This window comes from Megascapheus bottae, chromosome 4 (genome assembly GCF_031878675.1).
Source record: "Megascapheus bottae isolate mThoBot1 chromosome 4, mThoBot2.hap1, whole genome shotgun sequence".
Classification (NCBI taxonomy): Eukaryota; Metazoa; Chordata; class Mammalia; order Rodentia; family Geomyidae; genus Megascapheus; species Megascapheus bottae.
In genome coordinates, this window is record NC_143512.1 from 12,080,866 (window position 1) to 12,107,586 (window position 26,721).

The 26,721-nt window shown below is 39.8% G+C and overlaps 2 protein-coding genes and 1 non-coding gene across 3 annotated transcripts; 2 read left to right on the forward strand and 1 right to left on the reverse strand.

The window, feature by feature from the left end:
- The first annotated feature begins 9,990 nt into the window (after positions 1 to 9,990).
- Positions 9,991 to 12,262, forward strand: Taf7 (TATA-box binding protein associated factor 7). The gene is made up of 2 exons (XM_090331360.1): positions 9,991 to 10,218; positions 10,339 to 12,262. The coding sequence occupies exon 2, from the start codon at positions 10,692 to 10,694 to the stop codon at positions 11,739 to 11,741; it is 1,050 nt and encodes a 349-aa protein (XP_090187486.1). The 5' UTR covers positions 9,991 to 10,218; positions 10,339 to 10,691; the 3' UTR covers positions 11,742 to 12,262.
- Positions 12,263 to 15,260: 2,998 nt separating this feature from the next.
- Positions 15,261 to 15,368, reverse strand: LOC150063980 (U6 spliceosomal RNA). The gene has a single exon (XR_016535297.1). It is a non-coding gene; the product is annotated as a U6 spliceosomal RNA (small nuclear RNA).
- A 4,756-nt stretch (positions 15,369 to 20,124) lies between these two features.
- LOC150063981 (mitochondrial ornithine transporter 2-like) lies at positions 20,125 to 21,632 on the forward strand. Its single transcript, XM_090331093.1, has one exon. It carries the CDS (start codon positions 20,251 to 20,253, stop codon positions 21,154 to 21,156), a length of 906 nt encoding a protein of 301 aa, XP_090187219.1. The 5' UTR covers positions 20,125 to 20,250; the 3' UTR covers positions 21,157 to 21,632.
- Positions 21,633 to 26,721: the final 5,089 nt, after the last annotated feature.

Here is a 26,721-nt window from a genome sequence, read left to right on the forward strand (position 1 = left end):
TCTTTTATTATTCCATATGAAATTTTGGATTGCCTCTTCTATTTCTTTAAAGAATGACATTGGGATATTGATGGGTATTGCATTGAATTTGTAGATAGCTCTTGGCAAGATTGTCATTTTCACAATGTTGATTCTTCCAATCCAGGAGCATGGGAGGTTTTTCCATTTCCTTAGTTCTGCTTTAATTTCCTTTTTTAGGGTTTTAAACTTTTCATCAAAAAGGTCCTTTACATTCTTAGTTAAGCTAATTCCTAGGTACTTTATTTTCTTTGAGGCTATTGTGAAAGGAGTTGCTTTCCTCATTATTGCCTCGTTCCTCTCACTGTTGGCGTAAAGGAAGGCAGTTGATTTTTGAGGGTTGATTTTATAGCCTGCTACTCTTCCAAAGTTTTGAATCAGCTCAAGGAGCTTGGGAGTAGAGTCTATAGGATTCTTTAAATACAGAATCATGTCATCTGCAAAGAGGGATAGTTTTATTTCCTCTTTCCCTACTTGGATCCCCTTTATGCTTGCTTCTTGCCTTATTGCACTAGCTAGGAATTCTAGTACCATGTTAAAGAGGAGTGGAGAGAGTGGGCAACCTTGTCTCGTTCCTGATTTTAGAGGGAATGGCTTTAGATTTTCACCATTAAGTGTAATACCAGCAGTAGGTTTCTCATACACAGCCTTTATTACATTGAGGAATGTTCCATGGATTCCTAGTTTCTCCAGAGCTTTTAACATAAGGGGTGTTGGATCTTGTCAAATGCCTTTTCCACGTCTATTGAGACAATCATGTGATTTTTGTCCTTGCTCCTGTTGATGTGTTGAATTATATTAATTGATTTGCGTATGTTGAACCAGCTTTGCCTCCCCGTGATGAATCCAGTTTGATCATAGTGTATAATTTTTTTTTGATGAGTTGTTGTAGACGGTTGGCCAGTATGTTGTTGAGAAGTTTTGCATTGATGTTCATCAAAGATATAGGTTTATAGTTCTCTTTCTTTGATGAATCTCTGTCTGGTTTGGGGATGAGGGTTATACTGGCTTCATAGAATGAGTTTGGTAAGGAACCTTCATTTTCAATTTCGTTGAAGAGCTTGAGGAGTATTGGTGTGAGCTCTGCTTTGAAGACCTTATAGAATTCAGGTGTGAATCCATCTGGCCCTGGGCTTTTCTTAGGTGGAAGTTCTCTAATTGCCATTTCTATTTCAGAGCTTGAAATAGGCCTGTTGAGTTGGCTTAGTTCTTCTTGGTTCAGTGTGTGTATGTTAATATTGGCTAGGAATTCATCCATTTCTTCTAGATTCTCAAATTTGTTGGCATAAAGGTTTGAGAAGTATTTCCTCATGATATTCTGGATCTTGGTAATTTCTGTCGTGATATTACCATTTTCAACTGCGATTTTGTTTATTTCGATATGCTCTCTTCTTTTTTTGGTAAGATTTGCTAAGGGCTTGTCAATTTTGTTAATTCTTTCAAAGAACCAACTCCTTGTTTTGTTGATTCTTTCTATAGTTTTTTTGGATTCCAAATCATTTAATTCTGCTTTGATTTTAATAATTTGCTTTCTTCTACTGGGATTAGGGTTGGTTTGTTTCTCTTTTTCCAGGATCTTAAGGTGAGACATTAACTTGTTGGTTTGCAATTTTTCCAACTTGTTGTTGTAGGCACTCAGCGCTATAAATTTTCCTCTGAGTACTGCCTTTGCTGTGTCCCAAAGGAGTTGGTATTTTGTGTGCTCCTTATTGTTAAATTTCATAAACTGTTGGATTTCTGTTCTGATCTCTTCGATGACCCATTGATGATTCAACAATGTGTTGTTCAGTCTCCATGAGTTACAGGGTTTTCGTTGGTGGAGATGTGTGTTCAGTTCCAGTTTGATGCCTGTGTGGTCTGAGAGTGTGCATGGAATAATTTCAGTGTTTCTGAATCTGTCCAGGTTTGTTTTATGGCCTAAGATGTGATCTATTTTGGAAAATGTTCCATGTGCTGCTGAGAAAAACATATATTGTGTTGTTGCTGGGTGTAATATTCTGCAGATGTCTGTTAGATCTAGTTGGTCTATATAGTTGTTCAGTTCTAAGTTTTCTCTGTTGAGTTTTTGCCTTGTTGATCTGTCCATAGGTGAGAGTGGTGTGTTAAAGTCACTGACAATCACTGTATTTCGATCGATGTATGGTTTCAGTGTAAGTAAAGTTTGCTTGATGAAGTTTGGAGCTCCGGGATTGGGTGTGTAAATATTTAGGATCGTTATGTCTTCCTGGAGGAAAGATCCCTTTAGTAGTATGTAGTAACCTTTGTCTTTTCTTACTAATTTTAGTTTGAAGTCTATTTTATCTGATATGAGGATGGCAACTCCAGCCTGTTTATGGGGGCCGTTAGCTTGATAGAGTTTATTCCAACCTCTCACTTTCAAAAGATGATTGTTTTTTGGGGGTAAGATGTGTCTCTTGAAGACAGCAGAACGATGGCTCTTGCTTTTTGATCCAACTAGACAGCCTATGCCATTTAATTGGAGAGTTAAGTCCATTGATATTGAGAGTTAGGATTGAGAGATATTTATTAGGTCCTACCATTTTTAAAAGCTTTTATTTATCCCCAAACTCTTGACATTGTGTATGAATGTATTGGAGCTTGAACTATTTGCTGTTTTGGTGCACGGCTGGTGTTCTATCAATTAAGCTACATCTCCTTTATTTTTTTTTTGCATGTTAATTGTAGATAAGAGTCTTATGGAACTTTCCTGCCTGGCTGGCTTTGAATCATGATCCCAGGAACTCAAGTTTCCTGAGTCACACACTACCTATGGGAGGATCAACATCCATTTTAGAATGTTCACTTAAACTGCTTTTGCTCAAAAAACAGAAAATTTAGCCAAGTGCATGGGAAATTTGAACTGGGCCACAAAGACTCTAATCCTAGTTATTCAGGAGTCTGAGAACTGAGGATTAGGGTTTGAAGCCAGTCAGGGGAGGAAAATTGGAGAGGCCTTTATCTTCAGTTATCTAAAAGGTGGAAGTTGGACAGTGGCTCACGAGATAGACAACTAGCCTTGAGCAGAAAACTAGGGGACAACCCCTAGGCCCTGAGTTCAAGCCCCAAACAAAAAATCCTGCTCTGCTCCCCCAAAAAACAAAAGCCAATAGGAAATTCACCATTTAAAAATATTTTACCTTACAAAACAAATTCTTACTGTAAATTCAATGACATAAAGTAACTTTAATTTATAAAGGGTAGAAACTGTTGAAAAATAATCAGTAACTACATCATACAATTACTGATATAAACTTTTGTACTTCATGTTTATTCTCTCTCTCTCTCTTCATGTTAGTACTGGGGCTTGAACTCAGGGCTTTGAGTTCTCACTTGGCTTTTTTGTTCATGGCTGGTGCTCTACCATGTGAGCCACACCTCCACTTCTGGTATTTTGCTGGTTCATTGGAGATAAGAGTCTCATAACCTTTTTCACTCAGGCTGGCTTTGAGCCAAGATCCTCAGATTCCAGCCATCTAAGTAGCTAGGACTAGATGTGTGAGCCACCAGCACCTAGAATTCTATTCTTTTTTAATGCATAAAGCTGTATGCACTTTAAAAATTCACTTTTTTCCTTCCTTCCTTCCTTCCTTCCTTCCTTCCTTCCTTCCTTCCTCCCTCCCTCCCTCCCTTTCTCCCTCCCTCCTTTCTTTCTTTCTTTCTTTCTTTCTTTCTTTCTTTCTTTCTTTCTTTCTTTCTTTTTTGTCAATCATGGCTAGATCTTAGGGCCTTCTGCTGTTTCTGAGCTTTTTTGCTCAGGGCCAGTGCTCTACCACTCTGAGCCACAGTTCCACTAGGGGTTTTCTGGTGATTAATTAGAAATAAGAGTATTATGGACCTTTCTGTCTGGGCTGGCTTGGAACTGCAATCCTCAGATCTCAGCTTCCAGAATAAGTAGGATTACAAGCATGAGCTATCAGTATCTGGCTCAAAATATCACTTCTTTTACTGGTATTATTATGCAGATGTTACTTAATAAATATTGTTATGCTTCCAATGACCTTTTCTTTCATCTGATATTCCTTTCTAGTCTGGGTATCCAACCTCTCTATCTAAAAGGAACACAAATCTCCACATAGCTTTTTGAGATTCTGATAAATCCAAACTAACAATGATTATCTTATTCATTTCAACAGGACTTCTTTAAGAATATGATTTAAAATAATAGGACAAGAGCAAAGTTTTGAGCCAGATAGTTTTTGTTTTTGTTTTGCTTTGGCAACTGTTCTATGTTTCATAGGATGTTTAGCAATGTTCCTGGTCTCTTCCCATTGATGAAAGTTGATAGAAAAGCAGCCAACTTGTAGATGAAATAGTAAAGGTTATATATGTCAGACCAACAGCCAACCTCACACTAAATGGTGAAAAACTAAAACCATTTCATCTACGATCAGGAACAAGGTAAGGATGTCCACTCTGTTCACTCCTTTTCAGTATTATCCCGGGATTCCTAACTCATGCAATAAGACAAGAAAAAAAAAGAGATAAACAGAATTCACATAACGAAAGAAGTCAAACTATCCCTACTTGCAGATGACATGATATTAAATTGAAAGGACCTAAAAAGTCTTCAATTCTATGCTCCTAGGGCTGATCAGTAACTTCTGTGAAGCATCAGAATGCAAAATTTGCCCACAGAAATCAGTAGTCTTTCTGCATACTAACAATGTACATGCAGAGAAGGGAATCAGGAAAAATCTGCATTTGCAATAGCCTCAAAAATATTGGGGAATAAACATAATCAAGGAAGCAAAACACCATTATAGCAAAATCTATGAAAATTTGAATAAAGAAATTGAAGGTGACATCAGGAAATGGAAAGATCTCACATGTTCATGGATAGGTAGAATTAGTATTGTAAACATGGCCATACTGCCAAAAGTGATCTACAAATTTATCACAATCCCCATCAAAAGTTTAATGGCTTTCCTTAACAAGATAGAGAAACCAATTCAATAAATCATGTGGAATAACAAAAGATGTTGAATGGAAGAGCAATTTTAGACAAAAAATGCAATATTGGTGATATCACAATCCCAGACATCAACCTCTACTACAGTTATAATAGTAAAAACAAACCCGAAGATTAATGGAAAAAAGAAAGCAAAAACAGGGCTGGGAGTTTGGCCCAGTGGTAAGAGTGCTTGCCTAGCATGCACAAAGACCCAGGTTCGATTCCCCGGTACCACATACATAGAAAAAGCTGGAAGTGGTGCTGTGGCTCAAGTGGCAGAGTGCTAGCCTTGAGAAAAGTGCAAGGACAGTGCTCAGGCCCCGAGTTCAAGCCCCACAGCTACCAAAAAATAATAAGAAGAAAGCAAAAGCAATGTCTCTGGCTATTTTAATAATATTGTAATTTTCTTCAAATGTTCCATGTTTGTATTATTCATCTTAAACAATAAAAACTCTATTTAAGTAAAAAAAAAAAAACCAAAGATCCATGGAACAGACAAAGAGATGCAGAAATAAAACCATACATATGCTACAGAAAGATAGCACTTCTCTTCTTCTCCACTGTCTTGGTCATTTTCCTCATTACAGAGATTGGCCTTTGGGTTATATATTGAGAACTGGGCTGGGAATATGGCATAGTATAGAGTAATTGCCTAGCATATATGAAGCCCTGGGTTTGATTCCTCAGTACCACATGCACAGAAAAAGCCCGAAGTGGCACTACAGTTCAAGTGGTAGAGTGCTAACCTTGAGCAAAAGAAGCTCAGGGACAGTGCCCAGGCCCTGAGATCAAGCCACAGGACTGGCAAAAAAAAATATTGAGAATCTGAGTCTGTGCAGTTGGCTTTCTTCCTGGTATATCTCCTTTCTGTTTCCTATTAGGTTCAATACCAAGGATTTATTGTCTTATCCTTATTTCACCATACTTTTGTTGTCTTTATTCTTTTGTATCACCAGTCTCCACTGCATTGTTAGGCAATGTTAGGTATCAGTTTGCTTGTTTGTCTGTTTTTTTTTTTTTTTGCCAGTCCTGGGCTTGAGCTCAGGGCCTGAGCACTGTCCTTGGGTTTTCTCAAGGCTAGAGCTCTACCACTTGAGCCTCAGCACCACTCCGGCTTTTTTCTATGTATGTGGTACCGAGGAATCGAACCCGGGTCTTCATGCATGCTAGGCAATCACTTTAACTACTAGGCCAAACTCCCGGCCCCTGTTTGTTTGTTTTTTTTTGCCAGTCCTGTGGCTTGAACTCAGGGCCTGGGCACTGTTGATGAGCTTCTTTTGCTCATTTATCTAGCATGTTGGAAAATCTGGGTTTTATACCAGGCACTGCAATACATTTTATTTGACAGAGCTGCCCTACATTATAATGAGATTTTTTCCATATATTTTTTATTGTAATTAATAGAAGGGTTACATTATATTCACCAGATACAAGGTGCTTTACTTCACATACATTGATACCCTTTCTCATGTCATGATCCCCATTTCCCTCCCCCCCCTCATTTTGTTTTCCCCTCTTCCCTATCCAATTTGAAATAACCGATCAAGCATATATACAATATATCAGATAACAAGGTGAAATACTGTAACAATATGAGATCACCAAGGGACAGCAAAAGAGATGAGAGATAACATAGTTAAGGACAACAATCACTCATGATATGGCTTTTGTTTCTATATCCTGGAGGTCCTTTCATTTAGGGTCATACTATATGGCCTATATATCTAGGTTTTGTTCTATCGTAAATCTCTCCTGGGAGAGAGACAAATGAGGGAAACCAATGAGCCTATGTTCCTTTGAGTCTGGCTTACTTCACTTAATATGATTAATATTGCCAATTATGGGACTTGAACTTGGGGCTAGACACTGTCCCTGAGCTTCTTTTGCTCAAGGCTAGCACTCTACTGCTTGAGCCACAGCTTTGCTTCTGGCCTTTTCTCTTTATGTGGCTGAGGAATCGAATCCAGGGCTTCAGGCATGATAGGCAAGCACTCTATGTCTAAGCCAACTTCCCAGCCCTAAATTTTCTCATTTTTTAAACTAGAAAGCCCTACTTGATGCAAAAAGCATCACTTTTTATTTTGCCTGTTTGTTTTTTTTTGTTTCTGTTTTTGTTGTTTTTGTCAGTCGTGGGGCTTGGACTCTGGACCAGGGAACTGTCCCTAAGCTCTTCAGCTCAAGGCTACCGTCCTACCCCTTGAGGCACAGTCTCACTTCCTGTTTCCTAGGGATGAATTTGAGATAAGAGTCTCACTCTTATCTCAGCCCAGTGCCTGGGCTGGCTTTGAACCACAATTCTCAGATCTCAGCCTCCTGAGCAGCTAGAATTACAGGTCACCACATGTTTTTACCTAACCCTTTATAATATGTGGTGAAGTGGCTCAGCTACTCAGAAGGCAGAGACTGGAGAAGTAGAGGTGTGGCTCAAATGGTAGAGCACCAATTTGAGCAGAAAAAGCCAAGCAAGTTTGTAAAGCTTGAGTTCTGGCCCCACTAACAGCCCACACATTAGGAAAAATTCCAAAGGAGACAGATATTTGCAAGATTGAATTTTTAGGCTAGTCTGGGTAAAAAGTGAGACTTTCATCTCAATAAAAAACGTTGGAATTTAAAGAAATGCAAATTAAAACCACATAGAGATTCTACCTCAGTCCATTAGAATGGCCATTATCAAGACAACTAACAATAATAGATGGCAGGGACTCTACTACAGCACTGATATTCTAACTCTCTGGAAAGTAGCATGGAGGTTTCTCAAAAACTAAACATAGAGCACTAAAGAATGTGAGGCTCTTATCTCCAATTAATCATTAGAAAAGGGGGAGTGGGTCTATGGCTCAATAGATAGGGTGTTAGCCTTGAGCTGAAGAGCTCAGGGACAGCACCCAGACCCAGAGTTCAAGTCCCATAACCACCATCACCAAATATATATACATATATATATATATATACACACACAATTATTTTGTCAGTTTAGTTTTTGGTATATCTAATTGATTCAGGAAAAAAAACTGGACTTGCCAATAAACATTAAGATCATGGTAATGTAGCAAAGACTTAGTTTTAGGGATCAACCTGGTTTCCCTCCAAAAAGCAGCAATTAGAAAATGTGTTAAATTCAAAGGCAGATAATATATTTTAGAACAGAAGTAGATAGATGCTTTAGGAAAACTTTAGTAAATCCTTTTAATTGTATCATAAATCTTTCATCTGACAACTTAATAATTAAAACACATCACAACTTTGGCCAATAAGAGTTGTATAGGATTTATTCTGTGACTAGTCTATTTGAGTAACTAGGAACTAGTGACTCCTGCTTGTATCAGGGGAGTAAAAAGGAAGATCTAAAACTCAAGAAATGGAGGTGAAAAATAAAATTTAGATTATTTTCAGGTACAACACAATCTCACATTTTACCATTTAAGTAAAGCACTATGCAGAGGTTAGCATGTTAAACTCTCATATTTTATAAAATTAAAATCAGGCACAATTAAGGAAAAATTAAAAGTTTCAAATATGAGAAAGTAGACACAGATTATCTTGGATATTATAGATGAATAACATTTATAGTACATTATTATTAGTTACCTAGAAGGGCATAATTTTTCCTTTAAAATTAATAGAAAATCAAGCTGTTCACAAGGTATTTTAATTAGTATCCCAGTCTATTTACACTACACGTATAATAATGTTGTTAGCTTTTAGTCATTGTAACAAAGATACCTGTCCTAGAGCAAAACAAAACAAAAGAAATCCACTTTTTAAATATTTATTTTTTGTGCATGGGCTCTGTCTCAGCTTTTTTTGCTGGCACTTTTGAGGCTGGCACTCTCACTTTATCCACAGCTCCACTTCTGGTTTTTGGGTGGTTAATTGAAGAGTCTCATGGATCTGCCAGGGCTAGCTTTGAACTGCAAAGAATAAATAAGACAAAGGCTTCAATGTAGGGCAGAGAAATCAATAAGTACATAAAATAGTGAACTTTGGAAATGTTAGTTACATCTGAACAGTTACATTAATTTAGGTGGTTATTAATATTAAGAAAATTAAATTATAAATGACCCAAATGCTCCTATAAAGAGATTAACTTTAAAAATAAGTGAAAATGAATATAAAGAAGTATAAACTATTAAGTAGTGATGTGTAAGTTCTGTAAATACATGTTGATGAATATTAGGTTACAAATAGATCAGACAGATAACTGCAGAATAGTAAACTTGAAGTGAATAAAATTTCAAAGTAATTTAGAAATTATTTGCAAGACAGAGGCAGGGCATAATGTTTCCATTTATATACTCTACTCAAACCAATTTTTTTTAACAGTTCTGTCCTAAAAGAACCCGTGTCTCCAGAAAAACACTTATTTCTCTAGTCAAGTATGTCATAAAGAAGAATCATCCATTCTCTGCATGCCTTCAAATCAGAAATAAACCCAGAGGCTAGGTTCTCTTTCAGTCTTTATTTTGTAAAATTGTGAAAATGCCCTGCTTCTCTCTTGCAAATAATTTCTGAATTCCAAATCTGTATTTTGTAATTCTAGTCTGGGAGCAAGAGCTCCTCACTTAATTGGATCGGATAGTTTAAAATCCATTCTGTGGTTAACAAAATCTTGTATGGCCACCAGATTGGATAAGCCAGGGGGTATTGGAAACTTTCCAGGGGCCGACTCCCCTCCCTGCCCTTATCCTCCCTAAATCACCCGGAACACTAGAAGCCTGGCCACCGCTTTTCGGCGATTCAATAAAAGTGTGTCTTAACCAGGTCTCTGGGAACCTTCACCATTTATCTCCAAATCAAAGGCTCTTTTGGAAACGTTACCCTTTTAATCCAGTAAATTTACACTCCGCGGGAAGACTAGACAACGCCCACAGTGCAATTTGCGCAGGCGCGAGCTAATGAGGCGGGACTTCCGCCTGGCTTGGGCTGTCACTCACAGCCAGTGTCTCCGCCCCTCCATGACGTCACGGGCCCAGCTTCCGAGGCTTTCCGCAGGCTCGCTCCCGCGCGGGAGCGGGAGCGGGAGCGGGCGCGGACGGGTGCGCAATCGATCGTGCTGGGCTACTGAATTGCAGTGCTGAGAGCGCCGGGTCTCGGTGATTCTTCGCGCTGCCAGCTTTCATTGGTAACCGGATCACTTTGCAAGGAAGGAAAAAGAACAAAGGACTCCTGGCTGCCTCCACGGATCCGCCGGCTTCCTCTTCCGTTTCGCTCGGGCCAGGAGAAGCTGATTATAAAATCATCAGTGGGTGGTAAGTACCCAGGGTGGAGATTGCTAAGTGCGCCCCTCTGTTTGAAAGTCTTTGTTGGGGAGTTTGTGGATTGAGATTGTTTGCTGAGTCTTACTTTCTGTGCCGAAAATCTTTCCGCAGGAGCCATTTGCTTTCCTGCTCGCCCCGACTAGCTCAGCCTTCATTGCACGGCAGCGACATCTAGAGGTTGGAGCTTGGTATTGCAGCTAAGAATCAAGTGCATGAAAGTAAATGAACAGGAGGCCAGAGTGTTAAAATAATGAATGGTGTTTCGTCAGTCTTTTAAGGAAAAGACTTGGACTTCACTAAAAATTACGACAAAGTGGACGCTTAGCTTCTGTTCTATTTTGCTGTGGTTCTACTTGAAACTCTTTGATAACAGTCCCTAGGACATTGGTCTTTTTAACTGTTGCAGTAGCTAGAACTTAGTGCAACAAGTGTTTGTTAGAAAAGTGAGTCACAAAGAAGTAAAGATGAGTAAAAGCAAAGATGATGCTCCTCATGAACTAGAGAGCCAGTTTATTTTACGCTTACCTCCAGAATATGCTGCTAATGTGAGGAGAGCAGTACAATCTGGCCATGTCAACCTGAAGGACAGATTAAGCATTGAGTTACATCCTGATGGGCGTCATGGAATCGTCAGAGTGGACCGGGTCCCTTTGGCAGCAAAACTGGTAGATTTGCCTTGTGTTATGGAAAGTTTGAAGACCATTGACAAAAAAACTTTTTACAAGACAGCTGATATCTGTCAGATGCTTGTGTGCACGGTTGATGGTGATCTCTATCCTCCCGTGGAGGAACCAGTTGCTACTGCTGACCCCAAAGCAAGCAAGAAGAAAGATAAAGATAAAGAGAAAAAGTTTGTCTGGAACCATGGAATTACTCTTCCTTTAAAAAATGTTAGAAAGAGGAGGTTCCGGAAGACAGCAAAAAAGAAGTATATTGAGTCTCCAGATGTGGAAAAAGAAGTCAAGCGATTGCTTAGTACAGATGCAGAAGCTGTCAGTACTCGCTGGGAGATAATTGCTGAAGATGAAACCAAAGAGACAGAAAATCAAGGCCTTGATATCTCCTCTCCAGGAATGTCTGGACACAGGCAGGGCCATGACTCATTAGAACATGATGAGCTTCGAGAAATATTCAATGACCTCAGCAGCAGCAGTGAAGATGAAGATGAGACACAGCATCAAGATGAGGAAGATGTAAACATCATTGACACAGAAGAAGATCTAGAGAGACAGCTACAAGATAAGCTAAATGAGTCAGATGAACAGCACCAAGAAAATGAGGGAACCAATCAACTGGTTATTGGCATTCAGAAACAGATTGACAGTATGAAAGGCAAGCTCCAAGAGACCCAGGACAGAGCCAAAAGACAAGAGGATCTCATCATGAAAGTGGAAAACCTGGCTCTGAAGAACAGGTTTCAGGCTGCCTTGGATGAACTCAAACAAAAGGAAGATAGAGAAAAGGAGCAGCTCAGCTCTTTGCAAGAAGAGCTAGAATCACTTCTAGAGAAGTGAGGGTGTTGTTGATATTTAATTTCAGTACTCAGACTGGTTAGCATAAAAAGATTGTTTCATCACTTGGACTGGGTATGAAGATTTTACCATAGTTCCTGTCTCCTCTAACGCTAAAAGTTTTGTTGAATTATCTCAGTCAATTTTCAGAGCCACATTACAGGGTTGTACATTCTTTAGAACTATTGGCAGAATAGTGCCTGTTTTTAGTAGGTTGATATCATGTAATATCAGGGAAAAGTGACAAGATTAGTGAAATGAATAATTGTAAGATTGGTGGAAGTTGTAAGATTGGTGAAATAAATAGCTCAGTCTTAATCAAAGCTTCTTTGTTTTTCTTCCAGAAGCTTTGATTGCTACTCTGTGTTGCCATGTTAGATCAGTAAGACTAATCTGGAGACAAGAAAGCTAGTTTTAATTTATCTTTTGTCATAAATGCTGTTTGCTACTTAACTTTAATTCTCATATGTAGAGATGTGACTATAATTTTTTATAACAATAAAAGCATATATCTTCACTTTTTAATATATCTTGTTCTTTCATGGGTAGTAGGTGTTCAGGTGGTTTCTAGGGTGTTTAATTATTGAAAAATGTGATTTTGTTTTTCAGGTAAAGCAGATCTGTTGGGTTTTCAGAAAGAGGAATACCACAAGGGCTGAGAAGTATCATCTTTGCATTCTATTAAGGTCCAGTGAACTTGCTCCAAGTAGAGGTTGGGAATATTAGCTGGAGCTATTTTTCTACCATTCTTAATTTTCCTAAATGAAAGCCAAGTATTTATGCCTTTTCAAAAGCACTAAGCTTATCTGTATAAATATTGGAAACAAAGAAACACAGCAATGGCTGTCAAATACAGTTCTGTGAACTATCCCATTGATTTAGATTAAGATTATGTTTCTTAGTTTCAGTTTTTACACTTTATTTAGTATTCTGACTAATGAAAAGATATATTATTTCTAAAACAGGCATACATTGGTAACCATAGACTGATATATCAATTTCATATATCTCTCTCTTTCACTCTTTTTTTGTTTTGTTTTGTCTTGGTTGTATGACTTAATTGATAGCCTGGGCCCTGTCCCCGTCCCTGAGCCTCTGTGCTTAAGGCTAGTGCTCTACCACTTGAGCCACAGTGCCATTTCCAGTTTTTGAGTGGTTAATTGGAGATAAGTGTCTCATGGGGAGTTTTCTACCTGGGCTGGCTTTGAACTGCTATCCTCGGTCTCCTCGGTAGCTAGGATTACAGGCATGAGCCACTAGCTCCTGGCTCTCTCTTTTAATTGGAGGGTAATAGGGCAAAAGGCTGCTCAGGAGAGTGAGTAGCAGTTGCCAGAACCCAGTTGTCCCTCAGTTTCATATTCTCTTAAACTTAATATTCTTTAAAGAATTTAATATTTTATGCTTAGGAGTTATTTTTGAAAAGCTGGTTATATGATATTGAGTTACAACTCATTTCTGACTTAATTAAATTTTAGTTTGAAAACAGTCTCAAGAAGTAAATAAGATAAAGCTTATCTTTGTTTTTTTGCTTGACAGGAAGCAGTCCTGAAGTGTTTTTTTTTTAATATATTTTTTATTGTAATTAATAGAAGGGTTACATGATATTTGCCAGATAAATGGTGCCTTAATTCCCACACATTGATACCCTTTCACATGTCATGGTCCCCATTTCCCTTTCCCCCTCCCCCACCCTTCATCTTGTTTTCCCCCCTGAAGTGTTTTTAAAATTAATTGTCAAAGATTAAGCTATAATAATACTTGTGAAATGCCAGGCATGGTGGCTCATACCTATAATCCTAGCTACTCAGGAGGCTAAGATCTGAGGATCAAGATTGAAAACCAGCTTAGGCACAGCCTGAGACTTATCTCCATTTAACCTCTAGAAAATGGGAAGTGGGGCTTGGCTCAAGGGTAAGGTCATGAGCTGAAGAGCCCAGGGACAGCACCCAGGCCCAGGGATAGGGTGGTAGCCTGAGCTGAAGAGCTCAGGACAGTGCCCAGGCAAGTTCAAGCTCCATGACTCATTAATAATAATAATAATAATACTTGTGAATATTTGGAGGCTCTATAACAGTAATTTTTTCCTTACGTGTGATGATTACACTGCCAAAATATTTTCACAAACTTAAGATTTTAAAATAGAAGACACAAAGTTTCCCTTACTATCTGGCTTTGGAGAATTTCTTGAGGTTTGGAAATAATACAAAGCAATTTTTCAGAAGTAGAGCTGTGCCAGGCAGAAAAGTCTCTGTGAGGGCCAGGAGTTTGGCCTAGTGGTAGAGTTTTTGCCTAGCATGCACAAAGACCTGGGTTCGATTCCTCAGTACCACATACACAGAAAAGCCAGAAGTGGTGCTGTGGCTCCAATGGTAGAGTACTAGCCTTAGGGAAAGCCCAAGGATAGTGCTCAGGCCCTGAGTTCAAGCCTGAGGACTGGCAAAAAAAAAGTCTCTATGGGACTCTTACCTCCAATAAACCAAAAACTGGAAGTGGCGCTGTGGCTCAAGTGGTAGAGCAATAACCTTGAACATAAAGAGACTCAAGCATAGTGTCCAGTCCCTGAGTTCAAGCCCTACAACTGACAAAAATAAAAAACGAGAAGTGGTTCTGTGACTCAAGTGGTACTAGCCTTGAGTGAAAAAGCCAAGGGACAGTGCCAAGGCCCTGACTTCAAGTCCTGAGACCAGCACCAAAAAAAGAAAGCAAGCAAGAAAGTTTTCTTAACATGTTAGGGTGGCAGATAATAAATTCTATTGTTTTCAGTGTGTTTTGCTACAGTTTAAAGACTGACACTGGGGCGGGGAGCATGGCCTAGTGGTGGACTGTTTGCCTAGCTTGCACAAAGCCGTGGGTTCAATTCCTTGGTATCAAATACACAGAAAAAAAATGCTAGAAGTGGTGCTGTGGCTGAAATTAGAGTGCTAGCCTTGAGAAAGCCCAAGGACAGTGCCCAGGCTCTCAGTTCAATTCCCAAGACTGGCAAAAAAAAAAAAAAAATTGACACTGGAACAGTTACAGCCATATTTTAATAGTGCAGTGGGTTATTTATCAAAAAAATTATTCTTTCAGGTTCTGAACACCAGTGATGGTTGAGTTCTAGCAATAATGGAAAGGAAAAATTAAATAAGCTTGACAGAACAGCTTCTCCATCTCATTTCATTACTCCTTATTCATTTATTAGCAGATTGGATTTTGTTATTGTTGCTGTCTTTGCCAGTCCTAGGCTTGAATGCAGGTCCTGGAAGCTGTCCCTGAGCTTCTTTGTATTCAAGGCTAGCACTGTACCACTTGAGTCATAGTGTCACTTGCAGCTTTTTCTGTTTATATGGTACTAAGGAATCAATCCCAGGGCTTTATGCACTCTAACACTAAGGCACCTTCCCAGCCCTCGCTGTTTGGAGTCTTAAATCCACATTTTAGGGGTAGTATTTTATTTTATTTTTTAAACATTTTAAAAATAATTTCTCAATAAACAAAAGTGATTTGCATTTTTAACCTGAAGCTACTGTGGGATCAGGGTTAAAAACTGTGGAATGGTTCACAAATTTGCATGCCATTTCTTCACAAGGGCTGTGCTAATAATCTTATCTGCATCATTCCAACTTTAGTGCATACGCATAACTATCTTGTCTAGGGTTTAGATTTAGTTTATTTAACTCTGTAGTAGGAAGTACTTGGAAATATTTCTTAGGCAGCTCAACTCAATATTCAAAATGAAACTGATTCTCATCCCCTGAAAACTTGCTCTTCCTCTGGGCTCTTCTTCCTGTGTTTTGGTGGAAATAGTTGCTACTCTACCACACAGCTCAGCTACTGAAACTCTTTTGGCCAGTTGTGGGGCTTAAACTCAGGGCATGAACACTGTCCTTGGGCTTTCTCAAGGCTTGCACTCTGCCACTTGAGCCACAGCACCACTTAGGGCTTTTTCTGTATACATGGTACTGAGGAGTCAAACCCAGGTACTCGACCACTAGGCCAAATTCCTGGCCCTCTATTACTTTTTTAAAAAGGCAGGAACTCTGGGATGGGATTTTGGCCTAGTGGAACTGAGATCAATTCCACTCACCTTTTCTGTCAGCACACCATATCCCCTCACTCTATTATTAATTCAGCCAGAGCCTAATCCTCTTCCTCCCGGCACAGGCCTTTAAACAAGCTGCCAAGCCCATCTAGAAAATTCTCCCCCTTTTGCTAAATTCTACTTTCAGGACTTTGCCTGTGCTTTTCCCTCATCATTTCTCCCACAAATATGTACTGTGCCATATGCTATATATGAAGTATTGAATAATCTCATGCACTTTATAGTCCACTAGGGTGCTTTGCCCCACTTTATACAAAAGAGTGAAATACTTGATGAAGGAGCAACTAGAATAAGTGTTCACCCACATAAAAAATACTTTATATCTTTCTTTGGGTAAGGATCTTCAAGTCTCTGTTGGTTCTGAGAATACCACATCACTGTCAAGAAATATTTTTAAACATGGTTGACTGATTACATTTAACTTTTTCTAAATTAATGTTTATAAGTTGTCACAGAATGTATCTATTTCAGACAAGATCGGGCACGTTCAGGGTGGTATGGCCGTAGACAGAATGTGTCTATTTCAAATACATTATGTTTGAATGTAGCAGAATATGTATTTTCAAATACAGAATATATGTGCTTCAAGTACATATGTAATACAAACAAATCAATTGAACTTTCTCTTTTAGCTTAATAGTAGGTTTATGGACAGCTTTGAATTAATATTTAAAATACATTATTCGGGGTTAACTTTTTGTTGCTTTTTTTTCTTTTAGATGACAGCTAACTTTTTTTTTTTTTTTTTTTTTGCCAGTCCTGGGCTTGAGAACAGGGTCTGAGCACTGTCCTTGGATTTTCTCAAGGCCAGAGCTCTACCACTTGAGCCTCAGCACCACTTCCGGCTTTTTTCTATGTATGTGGTACCAAGGAGTCAAACCCGGGTCTTTGTGCATGCTAGACAAGCACTCTACCACTAGGCCAAATTCCCGGCCCGACAGTTAACTTTTAAGGAGGGAAGATGGGAGGTAATTACATCTTGACATACATGTTTTTGTTTTTTTCAAGCTGGCCTTGGGGCTTGAATTCAGGGTCTGGGTGCTGTACCTGAGCTTTGGTGCTCAAGGTTAGATATCACTTCCAGCTTTTTGGGGCAGTTAATTGGACTTTTCTTCCTGGACTGGTTGTGAACCGAAATCCTCGGATCTCAGCTTCCTGAGTACATCATAGGCATGAGCCAACAGCACCCAGCCATTGTACTTTTTTTTTTTTTTGTAGTTTAGATATATGCTCAATCAGAGAGTATCTGTATCAATCTTAGATAGCTAATGGAGGGGCCAGGAGTTTGGCCTAGTGGTAGAGTACTTGCCTAACATGCCTGAAGACCCAGGTTTGATTTGTCGGTACCTCATGCATAGAAAAAGCCAGAAGTGGTGCTGTGGCTCAAGTGGTAGAGTTCTAGTCTTGAGAAAGCCCAAGAACAGTGCTCAGGCCTGAGCTCAAGCCCCATGACTGGAAAAAAAAATTAGCTAATGGAGTTTACTATTATACAGTAGAAATTATTTAATGCTTCAGCTAGGGAATTGTCCATTCTAATCCCTGAAGTGTTTACCAGTTTGATTTCTTTATTTATTTAAATGCTGGTACTGGGGCTTGAACACAGAGCCTGAGTACTGCCCCTTAGATTTTTCACTCACAGCTAGCACTCCACCTCTTGAGTTACATTTCTATTTCTGACTTCTTATTGGCTTGTTGGAGATAAGTCTCAGTACTTTTCTGCTAGGTCTGATTTTGAACTGTGATCCAAAGATCTCAGCCTCCTGAGTAGCCAAGCCCAGTTTGATTGCTGATAAAAATATATAAACTAACACAAAAGCAACTGATTACTTATCTTTTACTTCTTTATAGTTCCTGTGTATGCTTTTAAAAATAATGCACCAGATAATATTAATGGACATTTAAGTTGTGATCATTAAAATGCAAATGCATATCTAGATAATGATGGGCCTTTCACAATAAGCATTAAAATTTACTTGCTTTTCCTGAGGGTGAAATCAAAACATAAATTCCTCATATTCCTCAAATATGACATGAAGGGTTTAAATATCTTGAGGTTTTCTAGTTTGAAATGGCAGATATTCCTTACATATCTCATTTCTTTTTTTATTGTATTGTAGTTAATATAAGGGTTACATTATATTCACCAGATAGAAGGTGCATTACTTCACAAACATTGCTACCCCTTCTCGTGTTTTTGTCCCCATTTCCCTCCCTCCACACTTCCCACATATTTCTTTACTGGAAAGTCTTCAGATAACAAGTTTAAGATGATATTAAAGCCAGGTGCAGTGGCTCACACCTATAATCCTAGCTACTTAGGAAGCTGAGATCTGAGGATCGAGGCTCAAAGCCAGCCAGTGCACTGGAGTCCTCGAGGCTCTTATCTCCAATTAACTACTGGAAAACCCATGTGTCTTCAGGGGTAGGGCGGCAGCTTTCAGCTGAAGAGCTCCAATACACTCAAAAAAGTCAAAAGTGGTTCTGTGACTCAAATGGTAAGAGTGTTAGCCTTAAGCAAAAGAAGATCAGGGGCAGTGGGTAGACCCAGAGTTCAAACCCCAGAACCAGCAACAAACATAACACAAAAACCTAGAACCTGTGAGGTGACATTTCTCTTAATAGAGCATTCAAGGAAAGTGAGGCTAGAGACATGAAACTTAAAGGTCTGAGCTCACTGTGGTTGAATATTCAGTATCCTATGAAGTTATATAATTTCTATGTCTCCAGGGGACAGTTTATTTTCTGAACTTGTGTGGAGACATAAGAACGAAGTTCCTTCTCCCACTTCAATAATTGATTTAAGCCAAGATTGGAGAGATATGTCAAGATATAAACCATTATTCCAACATCAGAACAGTATTCCAAATACTGACATTTAAGGATTTGCCACAGACGAGGCCAGGTGACTTTGCTGCCATGAAGACTGCTGATTAATAAAGTACACAGAAGCTGCTTTTTAGTGTTGTCTTTGAAATGTCCATCAACCAAGGGTTGGGGGTAGGGGCTTTCTAAATGAAAGATAATCGTTTCCAACTTTTTTGTTCCTCAGATTTGTTTTACCTCCAGAGTAAAGTAGTTCATCCGCAGAGCTCTTCACCCCCACCCAGAACAGAATTATAACTGATTCCTTTAGCCAGGTGACTCACATCTGTAATCCTAGCTACACAGGAGGCTGAAATTTGAGGGTTGTAGTTCTCCCCAGGTGGGAAAGTCTGTGAGAGTCTAATCTCCAATTAACCAGCAAAAGGCCAGAAGTGGGAATGTGTCTCAAGTGGTAGAGTGCCAGCCTTGAACCAAAAAGGAACGCTAAGGGAATCATATCAAAAAGACCAAAAAGAAAAAAGGTGTCATGTTGTTATGTGTGTCAGCCAAAGAAGCAAGCCAGATAAGCACTAAGCCCTGAGTTGAAACCCTGATACTGTTGTACCCAAAGTTCCCAATTCCCTGGAAAGACCACCAGAGCCCACGACCAATGCAAGCAACAAAGAGCCATTTATTAGCAAGCTCCAGCTTGGTCCTCCGCGCCTTAGAAACCAGTGACGCTTGGAGGCCCCGAGTACAGAATTCGCACAGCTTTTATAGTACAGAGTAAGCAAGTTTGTTTTTCTTTTCTATTTTTTCTTAGTTTCCATTTTCACAGCCTTAGCCTCATGTTTTGGTTAACTTTTACATTGGAACACTCATTTCATTTCTTATCTGCTATGATGTGACTGTTTTCCACAGGAATTTAGGTCAGGATGGCCTTGCTAGCTGTGGAACACAGCTGCAGTCCTAGAGATTACCTTTGAATGTCCTTGCAAGCTGTCTGAGTGAACAGCTGATGGAGCATCGTACAGTTTTCCTGAGAAGATACGGGATTTCTCAGACTTCTGCAGAATGGAGGCTGCTTAGAAATAACTTTTTACTGAAGTTCATCAAACTTCAGAATTAATTTAGGCCTCACAATACTAGGAAAAGGAAAGAAGCTGGGTACTGGTGGCTCACACCTTGATCCTAGTTATGGAAAACGAGTCTGGGAATGGAAGATTGTGGTTCGAAGCCACCCTGGGCAGGATGTCCTTGGGCCTCTTTCTGTCCAGTTAACACCAAAAAGCTGGACATGGAGGCGTGGCTCAAGTGGTAGAGCGCTAGCCTCCAGTGTAAAAGCCCAGGGACTGAGTTCAAACCCAGGGAAGGGCATGTGGCCACACACACACACACACACTCACACTCGCACCCTGCACTCCTCCGCCCCGCTTCCGGTGGCGGGGATGGCGGATAAGCTGCCCGGGCTGGACGCTCGTGGGCTCCTCGTGGCCGCTCGCTGCCCTGCCTGGAGTTAAGCGGCCTCCGCCGGGGACCGAGGCCGGCAGCGGGTGGCTGACAGCCGGGCCGGCGAGCCGGGCCGGCGCCGACCCCCACCCACCGCAGCGGAGGGCAAGGAGGGCCGTCATGAAGTCCAGCCCCACCATCCAGGCCGCCATAGACCTCACAGCGGGGGCCGTGGGGGGCACGGCGTGCGTGCTGACCGGGCAGCCCTTCGACACCATGAAGGTGAAGATGCAGGCCTTCCCCACCCTGTACAAGGGCCTCACCGACTGCTTCCTGAAGACCTACCACCAGGTGGGCTTGCGCGGCTTCTACCGCGGGACCAGCCCGGCCTTGCTGGCTTACGTCGCCCAGAGCTCGGTCCTCTTCATGTGCTACGGCTTCTGCCAGGAGTTTGTCAGGAAAGTGGCTGGACTGAGCAAGGGGCAGCCGCTGAATGACCTGCAGAATGCAGCCTCCGGCTCCTTGGCCTCGGCGTTTGCCGCGCTGGTCCTCTGCCCTACGGAGCTGGTCAAGTGCCGTCTGCAGACCACGCATGAAATGGAGCTGGCCAGGAAGATCGAACCGAGTCCCAAGTCCATCTGGCCTGTGGTGAAGAATATCTTCCTGAAGGAGGGCTTCTTGGGGTTCTACCACGGACTCTCGAGCACGCTCACGCAGGAGATACCCGGTCATTTCTTCTATTTCGGTGGTTATGAATTGAGCAGGTCGTTTTTTGCATCGGGGGGCTCAAAGGATGAACTGGGCCCTGTCCCCTTGATGATAAGCGGTGGAATGGCTGGAGTCTGCCTCTGGCTTGTCATATTCCCATTGGATTGTATCAAATCTCGAATTCAAGTTCTTTCTGCATCTGGAAAGCAGGCAGGATTAGTGAGAACCTTTCTAACTGTTGTGAGAGAGGAAGGAATATTGACCTTATATTCTGGACTGAAAGCAACCATGGTTCGAGCCGTACCTTCCAACGCCGCACTGTTTTTGGCCTATGAATACAGCAGGAAGTTGATGATGAGCCAACTGGAAGCAGACTGACATGTCTTGGTGACTCTGCCTCTAAGCATATGAACTTGAGGACTGTAGTTGGGGCTCAGTGATTAGAAAAGCAATGTGAAATTGTTTTTTAATGGCATGGGAATTTTGGTTTTGTACTTGCCTCCTTCCACTGTAAATCTCCAACTTTATAGACCTGTATTTATAGCACATAATTTCTGTCCATAATCATATTGAAATAGAAAATTTCTTGACCTTGGTAGGATATGGAGTGTAAGCCCATTTGCTGTGTACCTCATCTGACAGGCTGAATACAATTCTGTCAAGATTTTGATGTAAATCTATATGTGTGCATGCCATTTAGATAGTTATATGTTGTGAGAGAATCACTGTTTGGTTCTCTTATTATTGTCATGTATCAAAATACCAAGAGTTTATCAGGTTTGATGCAGATAGATATAAATGATTGCTTGCCTATTCAAGACGCCAGATCTATTATTAAACCCACTTAACATATATACCACATTGGGTTATCAGATCTGTTATTAAGCCCACTTAACATATGCACCACATTGGGTTGTTTAAGGTTTTGTTTTGTTTTGTTTTTACCAGTCCTGGGCTTGGGCTCAGGGTCTGAGCACTGTCCCTGGATTTTTTCAAGGCTAGGGCTCTACCACTTGAGCCACAGCACCACTTCTGGCTTTTTGCTACGTGTGTGGTACCGAGGAATCGAACCCGGGTCTTCTTGCATGCTAGGCAAGCACTCTACCACTAGGCCAAACTCCCGGCCCTTAAGGGTTTTTTTTTGTTGTTTTTTTTTAAGTCTTTATGTGGTACTTATAAACTAAAATATTCATGTAAATTTTTAAAGAGGAAAAAACGTATTTGCACATTGGTGAGGCTGCCACATTGTTGTATAAGCTTTTAGTGTAGATTTCCTGGATTTTCTATTCTAGTCTTAAAATAGTACCATTCATTTCTCAAAGCAGGATTATATTCTGCATTGTGATGATACTGTTTGATGTGGCTTTGAATATTAGACGTTGGGGAAGCAACACAGCCTTCACATGCAATGGCTTGCCTTCTCTTCTTCTTCCAAAGATCAGGATTTAGACCAATGTTGCAGGTGGGTGGCCCATGTGTGTAAAATCAGTTCTTAGCTTCTGATATCTGGGTCCTGGCCTGGGTAAGATTTCAGAATGTTCCATTGGCCCATTTAGGGATAGTTGATTTATTCTGGTTCATTCACTGTTTTCTGTGCAGCAGAGATGAAATACTCTTTTAGGGAACAGAAAGTCAATAGAAAAGCTTTTATTGTGTTTAGTGATAGAAGGACAGAAATCCTGAATAAAGTCATTACCCCTCCGGTAGAACACAGTGGGTAATATGAGGGCTGACCTATTCTTGAAATTTACCTTGACATCCATAACTCCTTGTCTTGTTTTCAGTGTTAGAGCCTTCTAAATTTGGCAAAGGGTATCAGTCTATACAGTATGATGATACAACACTATGAAACATAGAAAAGCAATTTTTAAAGCTGTAATGTATGTACTGACAACCTCAGTCCCCCAACACCTAAGTTCCCTCACACACAAAAACAAAATAAGCTAATCTTCACAATTGAACCTGTTAGCATCTGTTCTTTGACCATGTAATGCAACAGCGTCATTCTTCACAATGATAAAAAAGCTTTAGCATTCGTTGTTGTTCCAAAAACAACAGTGTTTCTCTGAATAATAAGAGTTCACACACACACACACACACACACACACACACACACACACAGCTAGTCTGTACCTTATGAGCCTACCACTGTCATCAGGATTCAAATCCTATGTGAAATATCCAGTCCCTCAGACACATACCCCCTTTTTTTTTGCCAGTCCTGGGCTTAAGCTCAGGGCCTGAGCACTGTGCTTGGATTTTTCTCAAGGCCAGAGCTCTACCACTTGAGCCTCAGCACCACTTCTGGCTTTTTCTATGTATGTGGTACTGAGGAATCGAACCCGGGTCTTCGTGCATGCTAGGCAAGCACTCTACCACTAGGCCAAACTCCCGGCCCCAACACATACCCTTTTTTAACTATACTAATTCTTTATGGTAACTGTAGTCATAAAGCCAGAAGTAAATCAGATGCTAGCAAGTCAGAGCTGCTGATGTGTGTGTGTGTCTGCACACACATGCATGAATGCATACGTGCATGCATGGTTAGTATCCATTAATTTTATTTGAAAAGAAAATTATTTTCCTACTTTAAAATTGTTTATATATTCAAGCTACATATTATTTTTCTTTCTTTCTTCCTTTTTTTTTTGTTTTTTGCCAATCCTAAGGCTTGAACTCAGAGCCTGGACATTGTCCTTGGGCTTTCTCAAGGCTCACATTCTACCACCTCAGCCACAGCACCACTTCCAGCTTTTTTTGTGTATGAGGAATTGAACCCAGGGCTTTTTCTCTGGCACTGAGGAATGGACCCCAGAGCTTTGTGCATGCTAGGCAAGCACTCTACCACTAGGCCATGCTCACTGCCCCTCAAGCTACATATTGCTTACTGAAATAGTAGTTATGGAGTGGAGCTTCATCTGATTTGGCCTTGATTAAAGCAAGGTAGAAAATGGGACTTCCTTTAAGCCAGATGATTTCATACTGTAGTCCCTGGGGCAGAGCATCCAAGATGCTAGTCTGTTAGCTCTGTTGTCAGAAGCCTTCTTACATGTCATCCATTAAAAGTTTAGCTAGATACCTTCAATAAAAAGGGTAAAAGACAAGAATAAGTGGGTGTGAGGATTGGAAGTGGATTTTTTTCCATTCTGTTTGCTTAGCCTTTGGTTTGATATTTGGAAACACTTTATATCATTTTAGAACGAGTGGGTGTGAGGATCGGAAGTGGAATTTTTTTCCATTCTACTTGCTTAGCCTTTGGTTTGATATTTGGAAGCACTTTATATCATTTTAGGTCTGTACTCTAACAAAAATATAGTAGCTTTAAAGAAATTTGCTCAGATTTCCTATCACTACCTAATTTGTTAAATTTATAATAATAAATTTTATTTATTCAATTAAATAAAATATTTAACTCAAATAATTTATAAAATAATATATTGAGTTTTGGGTATTCAGATAATAATGGTATATGGTTTCTGAACTCAAGAATTTAATGATTTCGATATTTATAATTAGGAATGTGGTAGTCTATAATAAAATTTAGTAGAAGCAAACTAGTACCCAATTTTTCGTGTGTGAGTATGTGCTTATAATCAGTAACAGGATCTCTGAACTTTTCCTTGTATCTACATTTTTTTGCCAGTCCTGGTCTTTGAACGCAGGGCCTGAGCACTGTCCTTGGACTTTCTCAAGACTAGAGCTCTACCACTTAAGCAATAGCACTACTCCTGGCTTTTTTCCTATGTATGTGGTATGGAGGAATTGAACCCGGGTCTTTGTGCATGCTAGGCAAGCACTCTACCACTAGGCCAAACTCCCAGCCCCCTTGTGTTTGTGTTTTATACAGTCTTTACTTATTCATTTATTGTTAGTATTTTTTAAAAAGTAGTGCCATGAGATTTGTTTCTAATATTGATATTTGACAGTTTTTTTCTGATGTCTTATTTTAAATTCTATATAATTTCTACATGGCATAATTTACCCTTTCTTTTTGGGAAATATTTAGAGTTATGTATTATATCCTATTGTCTACTTGTCAGGACCAGATGCTTTGCATCTTGACATGCAATAGAGATGTTGCATCTAGACCTAGCTTCCACTAGATAACAAGCTATAGTACAAGTACCTATATATTTACCCCAAAACTACCTTTCTGTTAAGGGCCTACATTTCTAACTTGCACAATATTTAACTTTGAATTTATTTTAAATTTTTAAAAAAAATGTTTATTTTTCCTCTCGTTTCCTCTTTCACCTCCTCCCTCCCTCTTTCTCTGCCCTCTCTCTCCCTTTCTTTTTCTTTCCTTTTTTCCATTTTTTTTGTACGGCAATACTGGGCCTTGAATTTAGGGCTTTTTTGTTCCTTTCCTCTTCAGGCTGGTTAAGTGGAGATATACTTCTCATTGACTTTCCTAACCAGCTTGATTCCAACTATAATCTTCAGATCTCAGCCTCCTTATTAGCTAGGGTTAAGGTGTGAACCACTTGTGCCTGGTTTAAAAATCTCTTTAAAATACTTGTAATTTTTCAAGGCTGTTTGATTTCTCAGATTTTGTGGAATGTCTCAGAATTGGTCTCTGAGGTTCTTTTAAGAAAGTAAACCATGCATAGATTGAAACACAGTGATTGTTGGTGACTTTAACACACCACTCTCACCTATGGACAGATCAACAAGGCAAAAACTCAACAGAGAAAACTTAGAACTGAATAGTTATATAGACCAACTAGATCTAACAGACATCTGCAGAATATTCCACCTAGCAACAACACAATATACGTTTTTATCAGCAGCACATGGAATATTTTCCAAAATAGACCACATCTTAGGCCATAAAACAAACCTAGACAGATTCAGAAACACTGAAATTATTCCCTGCACGCTCTCAGACCACAAAGGCATCAAATTGGAACTGAATACACATCTCCACCAACGAAAACCCTGTAACTCATGGAGACTGAACAACACATTGTTGAATCACGAATGGGTCATCGAAGAGATCAGAACAGAAATCCAACAGTTTATGAAATTTAACAATAAGGAGCACACAAAATACCAATTCTTTTGGGACATGGCAAAGGCAATACTCAGGAGAAAATTTATAGCGCTGAGTGCCTACAACAAGTTGGAAAAATCACAAACCAACAAGTTAATGTGTCACCTTAAGCTCCTGGAAAAAGAGCAACAAACCAACCCTAATCCCAGTAGAAGAAAGCAAATTATTAAAATCAAAGCAGAATTAAATGATTTGGAATCCAAAAAAACTATAGAAAGAATTAACAAAACAAGGAGTTGGTTCTTTGAAAGAATTAACAAAATTGACAAGCCCTTAGCAAATCTTACCAAAAAAAGAAGAGAGCATACTGAAATAAACAAAATCACAGACGAAAATGGTAATATCACGACAGAAATTACCAAGATCCAGAATATCATGAGGGAATACTTCTCAAAACTTTACGCCAACAAATTTGAGAATCTAGAAGAAATGGATGAATTCCTAGCCAATATTTACATACCCACACTGAACCAAGAAGAACTAAGCCAACTCAACAGGCCTATTTCAAGCTCTGAAATAGAAATGGCAATTAGAGAACTTCCACCTAAGGAAAGCCCAGGGCCAGATGGATTCACAGCTAATTCTATAAGGTCTTCAAAGCAGAGCTCACACCAATACTCCTCAAGCTCTTCAACGAAATTGAAAATGGAGGTTCTTTACCAAACTCATTCTATGAAGCCAGTGTAACCCTCATCCCCAAACCAGACAGAGATTCATCAAAGAAAGAGAACTATAGACCTATTTCTTTGATGAACATTGATGCAAAACTTCTCAACAACATACTGGCCAACCGTCTACAACAACTCATCAAAAATTTATAAACAGTGATCAAACTGGATTCATCACGGGGAGGCAAAGCTAGTTCAACATTTGCAAATCAATTAATATAA